The sequence below is a fragment of the Conger conger genome, chromosome 18 (genome assembly GCF_963514075.1).
Source record: "Conger conger chromosome 18, fConCon1.1, whole genome shotgun sequence".
Taxonomy (NCBI): Eukaryota; Metazoa; Chordata; class Actinopteri; order Anguilliformes; family Congridae; genus Conger; species Conger conger.
In genome coordinates, this window is record NC_083777.1 from 29,674,397 (window position 1) to 29,687,572 (window position 13,176).

A 13,176-nucleotide genomic window follows, 5' to 3' on the forward strand; every position below is an offset into this window, starting at 1 on the left:
GCCGACATCGCCTTTTTCGCTCGACTTTTGATTTCGAACGCTGTCGCTGTCAGAGAAAAGTGTAAACTAAGAACGCGTCGCCGAAGTGGAGTCATTGCAAGCTCAAGGCATGGAGGTTGGTTGGTTGACGCCTCCCTAAATATAATGAATGAATGAAAAAGTTGAAAAAGTCGGAGGTTGTGACAATTGAGCCAGCTATGGGGTCAAAGTTCAATGCAATTTATGTCTCAGCCATGGGCACAATGGTGAGAGCAATGACATCAAATTGTCCGTCACTCTCGTGGAAACTGAAAGTCGTCGCGTCCAGCCTTCAAATGTGATAATCACTGGCCTTAAGCCAAAACGAGTCCAAGTACATCTCAACTGGAACAAGGGGAGGTTCTCATTCCATGTTTTTGACATTTAAAAGGCATTTCTAGCTAAACTAGACTCCTCTCTCACCATTTTTATTTTTTACAGTTCAGTAGAGTGACAAGCAAATTGTAGGCAGCGTTTTGAGTCGTCCACGTTTTCGAGAACACTGTGCCGGTTTGAAAGCTTTGCGGCAGGCGTGTCAAACTCGGTCCCGGAGGGCCGCAGTGTCTGGCTGGTTTTTGTGGTTTCCTTTCAATCAGCAGCCAGTTAAGACCTCGAGAACAAAATGTGTGGACATATTAGCCTGTCAGAGACTTAATTACTCCTGCTGCAATGCTCTGAAAACCAGCAGGCACTGTGGCCCTCCAGGAAAAGTTTGGGCAGGAACAGTGCTTGGCAGGCACATATTTACCTCTTTACCTCCCCCCTCTGATTTCTCCTAAATTTGGAATAGAACCTCAAATTGGGAGAGCACTATGTTATAACACTGACAGAACATTTTGTGAACACATGGCACTGGGAACATTTTGTGTTTGCCGGGTACTGCACTGATGCAAACACTGCACTCTACATTAAAAAGTTTGACCAACACCATTACCACAGTAGTTAAGCGCAAAAAATTATCATCCCTGATGATTATATTCAAGTCAAGGGCTCCGCAATAACCAACACTCACCTTGGATTCGCTGGCCGTACGGTTTTTTAAATACGAAGGATGTTTTCACCCGGGAAACATTTTCTCTTGCTTCTGCGATATGAGGGAGATCATTCACAACTATCCACTTTACTTCCTGAGACCATCTCTAAAGAATAAACACTATTAAGCCAGCCAATCAATATGTGAACATCAGCGCTGTTTTTTCCTCTCATCCACACAATGGATTTATGCTCACAGTCTGAAGGGCATAAATCACATATTCATACGCTAAATTAAAAATATATGATTGATCGTAGAGGGGGGGGGGGGGGGAAGCAAACTTGGGAAAACTCACAGATATGAGAAATGCAGGAACATTAGTGAATGTTGAAAAACTCATTTATTTTACTTTTTTTTGCGTGATCGCTGATTCCTCAATGTTTTCAGAGCAGGAACTGATTTGACGTGATGGAACAATAGGGGCCATATATAAATGCTACAATACTGCACATTTGGCAATATAATGCATATTATTGGAATGGGAATACATTGTAGGTAGCATGAAAACTATTGTACTGAGTACTGTAAATTAGTTGCACTTATTAGGAGAATTAGGACAACTTTTTACAAGATCAAAATCATTACCTGCAATACTAGTATTGGTTTTTAAATTGGGGCACGCAAGGTCGGTGGTTCTAATCCAGGAGTAGCCACAATATCTGCACAGCCCTTGAGCAAGGCCCTTAACCCTGCATTGCTCCAGGGGAGGATTGTCTCCTGCTTAGTCTAATCAACTGTATGTCGCTCTGGATAAGAGCGTTTGCCAAATGCCAATAATGTAATGTAATGTAAATTTCTCAGAATTTTCATGGTGGCCAACCCTATATAGAAGCTTGTAAATGTATTTCTTGAAGCTCTATTTCAGTACCCCAAAGGACAGCTTCCAAACACGAACCTTTTTTTCTTCTGAGGTTCTGTAAGCACGTATGAACCAAAGAATAAAAAACAAGCTTGTGAATGAAGACGCGGTATTTTACAGTCGGACCGCTGTGATATACACGGACCGTGTCATGCAGTACGAAGGCCTCTGTGTTCGCTGCAGTTCAGAGGGAGAGATATGGGACACATTCATTAGACCGCTGGCATTGGGGAGGCCTGTGGGAATCTGCCAAGGACATTTTAGATGGACGTCAGAGAGTGGGTGATGTACAGCCCTCCCACAGCTCCACCTCCTGAGGCTCAGGCTCCTCTCGAACCCTGGATCACACAGCCGTACCCCCTGAGGCACTCCTCACAAACCCTGGGTAACACAGCTGTACCCCCTGATGCACAGGCTCCTCACAAACCCTGGGTAACACAGCTGTACCCCCTGATGCACAGGCTCCTCACAAACCCTGGGTAACACAGCTGTACCCCCTGACGCACTCCTCACGAACCCTGGGTAACACAGCTGTACCCCCTGACGCACTCCTCACGAACCCTGGGTAACCCAGCTGTACCCCCTGATGCACTCCTCACGAACCCTGGGTAACACAGCTGTACCCCCTGACGCACTCCTCACGAACCCTGGGTAACCCAGCTGTACCCCCTGATGCACTCCTCACGAACCCTGGGTAACACCGCTGTACCCCCTGACGCACAGCCTGCTCTTGAACCCTGGGTAACACAGCTGTACCCCCTGATGCACTCCTCACAAACCCTGGGTAACACAGCTGTACCCCCTGACGCACTCCTCACGAACCCTGGGTAACACAGCTGTACCCCCTGACGCACTCCTCACAAACCCTGGGTAACACAGCTGTACCCCCTGATGCACAGGCTCCTCACGAACCCTGGGTAACACCGCTGTACCCCCTGAGGCACTCCTCACAAACCCTGGGTAACACCGCTGTACCCCCTGAGGCACTCCTCACAAACCCTGGGTAACACAGCTGTACCCCCTGACGCACTCCTCACAAACCCTGGGTAACACAGCTGTACCCCCTGACGCACTCCTCACGAACCCTGGGTAACCCAGCTGTACCCCCTGACGCACTCCTCACAAACCCTGGGTAACCCAGCTGTACCACCTGACGCACTCCTCACGAACCCTGGGTAACACAGCTGTACCCCCTGACGCACTCCTCACGAACCCTGGGTAACCCAGCTGTACCCCCTGATGCACAGGCTCCTCACAAACCCTGGGTAACCCAGCTGTACCCCCTGATGCACAGGCTCCTCACAAACCCTGGGTAACACAGCTGTACCCCCTGACGCACTCCTCACGAACCCTGGGTAACACAGCTGTACCCCCTGACGCACAGCCTGCTCTCGAACCGTGGGTCACACAGCCCCACCATCCATTTGAAAGTGTCGCTTTTTTGACATGAATAAACCAATCAGCACATTTAAGCTGTCAGTACCAGTCATAGTCCTGGTTGGGGGGTGTTGGGGACATCTGTCACTGAACAACTGCCGCACCTGTACTGCACACCTGTCACACCTGTACTGAACACCTGTAGTGAACAGCCCAGAGCAGGGGTGGGCAACTCCAGTTCTGGAGCGCTAGAGTGTATGCAGTTACCCTGGCTCAATCAGGTAATTAGCCTTATGCTAATGCTATGCTATAAATTGGGGCTAATTAAATACTTAAGAGCAGAAGTTGGTCTGAAATCTACAAACTGATACGGCCCATCCCTAACCCTTCTTAACTATAACATATTATTATATATTATTCAAACATCTGAGTAGTTGGTTCTGATTTTGTGTGTTTATCTTCATTCCTTTTCAACATTATGTGGAAAAAGTGAAAAGTGTCAGAACACAAGGCTTTGAAAACTAACCACCACAATGTAATTTACTACTCCAAGATCAGTGAGCAGTGCCGTGTCCATGTATTGAGATGAATCTAAAATATATAGCAGTGAGGAAGAATATTTGCGATTGATTTTTTTATTTTTTTTTAAAGCAGAGTAGCAGACGCAATAATTCATCCCTCGTTCTTATATTCCTCCGCGGAATGATGTTAAGAAGGATGTCCTGGCTACCTTGTGCCGTGTCACCAGTCAAGGAGCCATATCTCTGCTTTAATAGTGCCGTCTCTCGACACTGAACAACTGCACTGTTAACAAGAAGAGTGACACTCGCAGATGCCTGCGGGGTTTTAAAGCCATTGTTGAGGCTTAATGATTTGCAAAGTGCGTACCCATGACTACGGCGATTCATCTGGCCATGCGGCATAATACGTCTTTCGCTCAGCATTCACAGACGAGCCGTTTTTAATACCATTAGTAAACTGTATTTATGTCCGGCCATGCACATTTACTTTCTATCATTGTAATTATTATTATTTCACTTTACATTGGTTTTATCCAGCGCTGTTCATAACCGTGGGCGCCCATCCACCTTGTGGCATTTTTTTGGGAGGTCGGCTGAAATCTATGGGGATTTATTGGACAGAGGCATGCTAATCGGGTTTTAAAACGCAGCTGATGGAGGACAGGCTGAATTTACGATCTGTCGAGAAGGCTCTGTTCGAGTGTTCCCCGCGACCTCGCCGACGTGGTGCCAGTATTTCACGTTGGATGATGAACTTCTCTCGGGCCAGTCTTAAAAACGAGCTCTCGTCAGAGCAGCTCTACCGTCTACGACATGACGTACACATGCGCGAAACGGATCTTTCAGGGGAATTTTTGAAGGGCGGGCGGTCGCTTTGACTGACGTGAAATGAGGAGGGGGGAGGAGGGGGAGGGCGTCAAATGAGGATGCACACCGCCATGTGAAAAGGATATTGATTGGAGGGGGAAGGAAAATGTACAGATAATTTCATTGGCATACACGCCCACTAGTACACGATGACGTCGCGAGCATCACACCTTCCGCGATGTGTCGGGGAGAGACTCACGCGCTGTCACCCCTTTTAGCCCCAGTGAAAAACAGAATGTTTTTTGCCTGCCTTTTGATTTGATTAAAAATACAAGTCCAAGGGTTAACACAGTATCAATAATAATAATAATAATAATAATAATAATAATAATAATAATTAATAACATTATTTCACAAAGCCTATACTTAAGTTTTGCTCTATATTTTTGTACACACAAGGTGATTTGAACAGTTATTCAGTTGTTGACAGTGTAAAATACATAAGTACACAAATAAAAAGTTAATAAGTAAATTCAGAAATTGAGGAATGAGTTAAGTAGTTTTTCTTTAATTTGTTTATTTATTCATTATTAATGTCCGAGGACCCTGCTCCCACATAGACAAAGCCAGAAATGGTTCTTTATAGCCTCCAGATTTTATGAGCTCAACATTTCATATTGCGTATGTTCTCCAGGAATTTCCAGTGGCGACAGCGCACGAAAGACAAGCACACCAAGGAACAGTAAAGCGAGTATCAGACCGGGAGCGCGCACGTTATCGTAGGAATCGCCTCCATCCGAATCCCCTTGGCACCGCGGCATAACATCACTGACGAGACTTCAGCGCGTCTGTCACCAATTTCGCCGTTGTCCTGCAACTGTACAGTATTAACTGCGTTCGAGCAAGAACTTCCAAGCTCAGTGTTTCACCGCTCCTTTAAATAGCCCCTGTCATGTGTAATGGTTGTGTTATTGCACTTTGCTGTGAAATTACTTGGTTCGATGGAGGTAGATAGCTCCAACAAATGCCTTACCATTTTTACAACGCTACATTTCCATGCAAATTGCGACCACAAATATCTAACCAACCTTTAAATAGCTTTTACTTCTACCCCTCTCCAACACATGGAAGCACCTGGATAGGGTTTTAATGTATTAAAGCAAAAGTGTATGAATTTAAGGAACTTGATTTCATAGGATTTTTTTTTTATCCTGTGTTTCCTCGATCACCCCCCGTTGTTGACGCACTTCGCCACCTGTTTTAAAACGTACCCCCCGCCCCCCGAAAAGAAATGCAGCGCATACAGAAACGCAATTCAGTGGATGTGAAGATTCGCGCACTTCCCACTTCTGTTGCGAGAGTGCGCTATGTTGCAAACCATGTTACGTTAGATCACTCTTACTGAGCTAACGTCTGTAATAACATATTAGACCCCGGTGGCAGCGTTATTGATCAGCAATATCCGTACCGTCACTTGCACTGCCCTGAACGAGGAGAGCACCTGCACAACGCAGACACACAGCCGTTAGGTTTCCTCCCCGACCTTGCTTTGCAGGGCATTCATTGGACAGCTCGATAGATATTCAAGTAGCTTTCCTGTAATTGGCTGGATATTGCACAACTACTTTCATAAAGCTACCGTCATGGAAGTTCCTTTTGGTTAACAACTATTGTACAGAAGAGAAAAGCCCCGAGAAGTCGTCTGCCGTGTAATTCTCGGGGGACGTTGACATTCTTACCCGGCTGGTTTCTGTCCCATCCGTACGGTAAGTAGCCTACTTCACCTGCTTTGGTCCTTACTGCAGTGCGCCTGCACGGGGCTTAGTGCGCGGGCAGAAAGTTACCGTTGCGTGACACAACTTTGCGCATCATTATTTTGGTGGGGGGGGGGAAATTAGTCATTCCTTGTTGGCTGGTCCTGAGGTCGGGTGATGAGACGTATTACTCTGCTTTACGGAAAGTGGCGAGAATCCACTTGTGCTATTCACACGTTAAAAGTTCGCTTGTGAGCTACATGCGTTGTGGACTGCTTCGCGCGCTGCATTGCTGTCCAAGCGCTAATGCATTGATGTCCACATAAAGCGCGGGGTGCCGCGATGCGTCGTTATCAATTTGTGAAGTTATTAATTGACTTTTCTGCTGTCTGGCATTTGTGAGCAACTTGTTCAACGGGCTATTTTAATCCCATGTATTGTGTGTAGTGGGCTTTGGAACAGCCTAAAAAGTTTTTTTTTTAATTTTGCTTCTGCAAAAAGTTGAAACGGTTGGCATGGTAATGTGATAGTGTACTGAATTCTGGTTAGGCATGCATGCCATAGAGCATGCACAGCCAGTGATGGTGATACTCTACTCTATGATGAAATTACTGGCTTTCAGCATTACTGAGCTTGTTAAATCAATCAAACAATCTGGTGACTATATCTGTTACAAAGCATAGAAGGGGCATTGAGATTTGAGAACGGCAGTAAATTGTGCAGGTTTGTGTTTGTGTGGTCTCGAAAGAGGGTCCGCGTTCATTGCCCTTCACAGTAAGTGAATTTCTTCCGTTGGGTTCCTGGCGTTTGTCGCAGTCACCTGAAAAAGGAGGTATCTTAAGATCTCATTTGAGAAAGGTGAGCGCAGTTACAGCAGACAGCTTGGGCCGTTCTGTGAATAAGTCATGTCCCTAACGGCGTCTTAAAAGATCGACGGAGAGTGCAGCAGCAGGGTGAATGATTCTGTGGTTTTATTGACGGGATGTGAGACCTCACTTACAGCAGAGCCGTCATGAGGGGGGGGGGTCCTGTGTTCGTCCAGAAGCCCTCGTCTCAGCGCAGTGACACAGGAGCACTGCTGATGGGCTGGGGGAATGGGATGTGAGGGAGGGAGGGAGAGGGATGGGGGTAGAGTCACCGTGTTCAGGCGGCAAGGGAGAGATGGCCGTGTCCGCACCAGCCAGCCTTCGGAAATCTGGGAAAAAAAAGAAAGAAATCACGGAATACCAGATCCAGAGAATTCCCATTTCTCCACTTATTTCCCATTTTCTTAACTTTCAGACAGGTTTTTTTTTGGGGACTCTTCAGGGGTGTACCTTTCCCCTTCCTGCTGGACAGATTGGGGAGGGGTGGGGCGGGGGGGGGGGGGCACATGGATGCTCTATGACAGTGGGGAGAGGGGAAGGGCATGCTTGCTTATGGTTTCTCTTCCATAGATTGGCTTGTAGCTATTATGCAGCATGGTCTGGAAGCAGCCCCATACGCATATTAAAGTTGATTATCTCATGCCGTTGGATAATTGTAAGAGATTATTGCACATGGTTGTACTTGAATGTAATAATCTGGGTTTTATAATTTTTTTTCTTTCTGTATCTCTGAGTGTGTTTTATGTACTGCTTGGGTCTTTTGGCCAGGGCTCCCTTGAAAAAGAGATTGAAATCTCAACAGGACTCACCTGGTACAAGAAAGGATAGTAAATAATAGAAATACATGGGGTGGGGGGACTTGCTCCTAGAAAGGATGGACAGTTCTCTGACACTGTGGAGTGTGTCAGTAAACTACAGAGCCAGTCCCCTTGGCTTTGACAGCCCTCCTCCTCCTGGCCTTAATCCAGACTATTGCCCTTCTCCCAGGAGGGTGCTACTAATGCTGTTTTCTTAACGGTAACCCGTTTCGGTTTTAAAGAAATTCAAATCACTTCGCACCGCCAAGACAGCAGTTTGAAATGCACGGTTTGTATTTATTGTTGCCTTCAAATCCCGGAGCGTTTTTATCCTTCAGACACAATCCCGTTCGTCTTTCTCCTGTCATTCCCGGTTTCTCAGTGTTGCCTCTGCAGCGTGTCCGACGATAATAATAATAAAAAAAACCTCAATATCATCCGGCCTCCGGTTAATATTCAGCTCTGCCCGTACAGTTTCCCGCCTCATCGGTCATTATGCTCCCGTCTAATGGAAGGAAAACTGCTGCATCTTCAATAAAACGTTTATATTAATGAAGCCGGTGCTGCGATGCACCCGCAGCGGTTCTCTCACCGCGTAACTGCCGTAACCGCCGCGACGCGCAGCATATGTGGGGAATTAACGCACTGTACGCGGAGTGGTACTGTAAAGGACAGCTCCCGCTTTTAGTATGAACATTAAATTAATTTTCTCTCGGGGAGATTTTAGCAGGCACTTCCATTATCAGAGCCCAGTAGGAATGGCGAGAATTATTAGCCCATTGTTTTGTTTATAGATCCAGGCTGTTGGTAAATCTGGTTGTCAGCTTGTAAAGTAAATGAATGGAATGGACTTAACTGCAGTCTCTCTGTGCAGTGCTAACCCTAAGCCCTGATCCCGTTCTCCACCTGACTGTCGAGTTCAGCGGCCTGCTGCCTGGCTTGTTCTGGCTGAATTTCACTGGGCAGGGCAGGAGAAGGGCTGTCACAAAGGGCACATCACATTTTCACCCAGCTACAGTAAGCACAGATACACACACACATCTGTATCATAGACCTGTCGCTCTGCCACTGCTCATTACCCACAGCTACGGTGTGTAGTTCAGTGACCGTGAAGATGTCTCCGTGGTTTATTCAGAGATTGTAAAGAACCACTTTTACAGGATGGGTTCCACTGCCCGAACATTACAGGATGTGTTTTTTTTTGTTTTTTTTGCCGTGACTGCGAGTTTGATGTGGGGAATCATGGAATGTGTCATTTTTGCAGAGAATGGCAGTTTGATTGGTCGATCCTGGAATTTGTCATTTATGCAGTATGACTGAGAGTTTGCAACATTTGGATTTCAACCCTTTTGGGAATGTTTAAAAAAAAAAAATCAGTGTTTTAGAACTTCAGTTAAGAACATTCTAATCACACATTCGTTGATCCAGCAGTCAGGTGTCTTAGCAACCAGGCAGCATTATCACCTCATAGTGAGCATCCAGGTGCTGGCTACAGGTACAGGTGATGGGCGTGCCTCTTCCAAAACTAGTGTTAGCACTGTAGGTGTGTGTGTGGCTTGTTACACAATGAATTATTCATTTGTTTTTGTAAATGGTTCCCTCCTTGATGCATGAAAGCCATTGGATAAGTTATGAGAGGATTTATTATCATATAGTTCATTACAGTGTTCAGGATATTGTGCGGGGGTGGGCAAACATTTCAGCTCAGTCATTTATTGATATTTAAGCTGAATTGTTTCATAAGCAGAATAGGGTTCTTGTTTATGTGCACGAAGCATTTCACTGCGGTGTAAACTATGGGTGAAAGAGCATTGTTTTACTGCTAATTAGCTAAGTGTGCCGGGGTAGGAGGTGGAAATGAGCGTGCATACACACAGGCTTCCCCTGGAACCGAGTGGCCTGGGGGAATGGAACAGTCTTAATTTGATTCTATTTTTAAAGTATTTGTATTTTTACATTCATTTTTATATGCCCAACATCTGCAGACCCAAATCTAAAAGTGTAACTTCAATGGAGCGAAATGGAGACACTGAGAATAAGAGGATTGGTGCCCTGCACAGCTAAAGGAGACCAGCATGCCTGGGTGCCCAATATTGGTTTCAGCATGTCCGTTAGTGTGAGACTTAAGTTGCTTGACTGGGACCCGGAAGGTCGGTGGTTCAAACCCCAGTGTAACCACAATAAGACCCATCTAGCTGTGGGCCCTTGAGCATGGCCCTTAACCCAGCATTGTCCCCTGCTTAGTCTAATCAACTCTAAGTCACTTTGGATAAAAGCATCAGCTAAATAAGTAATGTAACGTGACAGATGCCATGACTGTATAGAAACCCTGCTGTTTGTTCCACTTGTAAAAAAAAAAAAAAAAAAAAAGATTTGATGTGAAACTGACATGCACACATAAAGAACAGAGAACCTGACGTACAGCCCCTTTGGGCCAGTGCATTGTGGGTGAATGCACATACTTCCTGCCTCTAGGGGACCCTCTAGGTCAGCAGCTGCCAGTCAGGAGGACAGTGTTGCTTCATCTCATTTGATATATTGTTTCAGCTGCCCTCTGATGGATTTACAGTATCAAACACGTGTTTCATATTCCACATGTGTATGTTGATAAATATCAATCAATCGTAAATGAAAACCATGTTCACAGAACTAGTGCCCTTATAAGGAGTATGTGTGTGTATGTGTGCTGGTGATGCGTGTGTGTGTGCAGGTGATGATGGTGACTCTGTGTGTGTGTGTGTGTGTGTGTGTGTGTGTGTGTGTGCAGATGACAATGCTGACTCTGTGTGTGTGCGTGTGTGTGTGTGTGTGTGTGTGCAGATGACGATGCTGGCTCTGTGTGTGTGTGTGTGTGTGTGTGTGTGCAGATGATGTTGCTGACATGTGTGTGTGTGTGTGTGTGTGCAGATGATGATGCGAACTCTGTGTGTGTGTGTGCAGATGATGATGCTGACTCTGTGTGTGTGTGTGTGTGTGTGTGTGTGCAGATGATGATGCTGACTCTGTGTGTGTGTGTGTGTGTGTGTGCAGATGATGATGCTGACTCTGTGTGTGTGTGTGTGTGTGTGTGTGCAGATGATGATGCTGACTCTGTGTGTGTGTGTGTGTGTGTGTGTGTGTGTGTGCAGATGATGATGCTGACTCTGTGTGTGTGTGTGTGTGTGTGTGTGTGTGTGTGTGTGTGTGTGTGTGTGTGCAGATGATGATGCTGACTCTGTGTGTGTGTGTGTGTGTGTGCAGATGATGATGCTGACTCTGTGTGTGTGTGTGTGTGTGTGTGTGTGTGTGTGTGTGTAGATGATGATGCTGACTCTGTGTGTGTGTGTGTGTGTGTGTGTGTGTGCAGATGATGATGCTGACTCTGTGTGTGTGTGTGTGTGTGTGTGTGTGTGTGTGTGTGTGTGCAGATGATGATGCTGACTCTGTGTGTGTGTGTGTGTGTGTGTGTGTGTGTGTGTGTGTGTGTGTGCAGATGATGATGCTGACTCTGTGTGTGTGCAGATGATGATGCTGACTGTGTGTGTGTGTGTGTGTGTGTGTGTGTGTGCAGATGATGATGCTGACTCTGTGTGTGTGTGTGTGTGTGTGTGTGTGTGTGTGTGTGTGTGCAGATGATGATGCTGACTCTGTGTGTGTGTGTGTGTGTGTGTGTGTGTGTGTGTGTGTGTGTGTGCAGATGATGATGCTGACTCTGTGTGTGTGTGTGTGTGTGTGTGTGTGTGTGTGTGTGCAGATGATGATGCTGACTCTGTGTGTGTGTGTGTGTGTGTGTGTGTGTGTGTGTGTGTGTGTGTGTGTGTGCAGATGATGATGCTGACTCCCTGGATCTGGCTCCTCCTCCTGGGTCTGCCCCGCCCGTCGCCCTGCCGCAGCCAGCGGTCCGAGCCCATGTTCGCCTCCGTCACCTCCGCCCTGCTGCCCCCGGACTACGAGAACAACCCCACCCAGCTCAACTACGGGATGGCCGTGACCGACGTGGACGGTGATGGGGATCTGGAGGTGCTTGTAGCGGGGTGAGTGTGAATCTGACGGGCGTTCGAGATGACGAGCCTTCGCTAACGTTCGCCGTTCAAACGTTTCTCTGTTCGCTACGAACGTTTGCTAAAGTTAGCTAATGGTTTGAAAAGGTAGTGCTTGCAAACAAAAATGGGTGCTGATGGGGAAAAATGCAGGGATGTTATAATACCCTTTAAAACTTAAAGCACAAATCACAGGTAAGCAACGAATCAGCTAGCGGGCATTGTTAGACCTCAGTCGCATCCGTTTGTATTAAAAAGGTGTTGGTGTCGAACTACATCGAATGTTAATGTAAAATTGTTCAACAGTAACGGTTTTCTGCAAACATAGTTCACTGCGGTGTGAGTGTGGTATGGGGAACCGGAGGTACTTGGGGCAGGGTGGGGGTGGTATGGAGAACTGGAGGTACTTGGGGCAGGGTGAGTGTGGTATGGAGATACTGCTGCTGGTGGTGGTGGTGTTGGGGGGGGCGGGGGGGCGGTGTTGCTGTCAGCATTCACATTTTCAGTGATGAAGGCCGTATACTGAACCTTTTACATCTTTTAGCCTCGTCTTAACCAAAAGAACATTGCGTGCCGGTCTATCCAGTCTGTGATTATCTTCATGCTGATTTAACCCAGCTCAGTAAAGGGCGACAGCATCACTAAATAAACGCATTGAGTGCAGGTCGTAATGTAATGTTCCTCGGTTCCTCAGATTTACCCACGTCCGTTTTAACCCAAAAGGCTGAGAATCCATTCATAGTGCTTCGTCGTCAGGCGTCAGGATCGAAAGACCAATCTCAAACCCGGAAGTATGCTAAATTAAAGGTCTTGTGATATGCAGATCAGTAATATGGGTCACAGGCAAAAGTCCAAACAGTCGAGGTCACAGGCAGAAGTCTATACACAATTGATCAAACCAAACAGGCAAAGGTACCAAACATAATCCAAGAATTGAAATTCGAAACATCAAGCAATGTTTGGTTGCGAGTGATCAAAGACAGAACAGAAGGGTAATCCAAAAAAACAGAGGTCAGAGTACAGAACAGACAGGCAGATGAAAACCTCTGGAAAGAATGGTGTGAACACGTGACGATCTGGCAACGGACTAAGACAAACAGGCGGGTTTAAACACACAGGATGATT

General features: G+C 46.4%; 1 protein-coding gene across 1 annotated transcript in view; it reads left to right on the top strand.

Annotated features, from left to right (window-relative positions):
* Nucleotides 1-6,292: 6,292 nt before the first annotated feature.
* Nucleotides 6,293-13,176, top strand: part of crtac1b (cartilage acidic protein 1b) — a 37,206-nt gene continuing 30,322 nt past the window's right edge. The window contains exons 1-2 of the mRNA XM_061227600.1: nt 6,293-6,381; nt 11,837-12,045. Of these exons, the coding sequence (XP_061083584.1) occupies nt 11,837-12,045 (209 nt within the window). The 5' untranslated portion in view covers nt 6,293-6,381. The remainder of the gene's footprint in view (nt 6,382-11,836; nt 12,046-13,176) is intronic.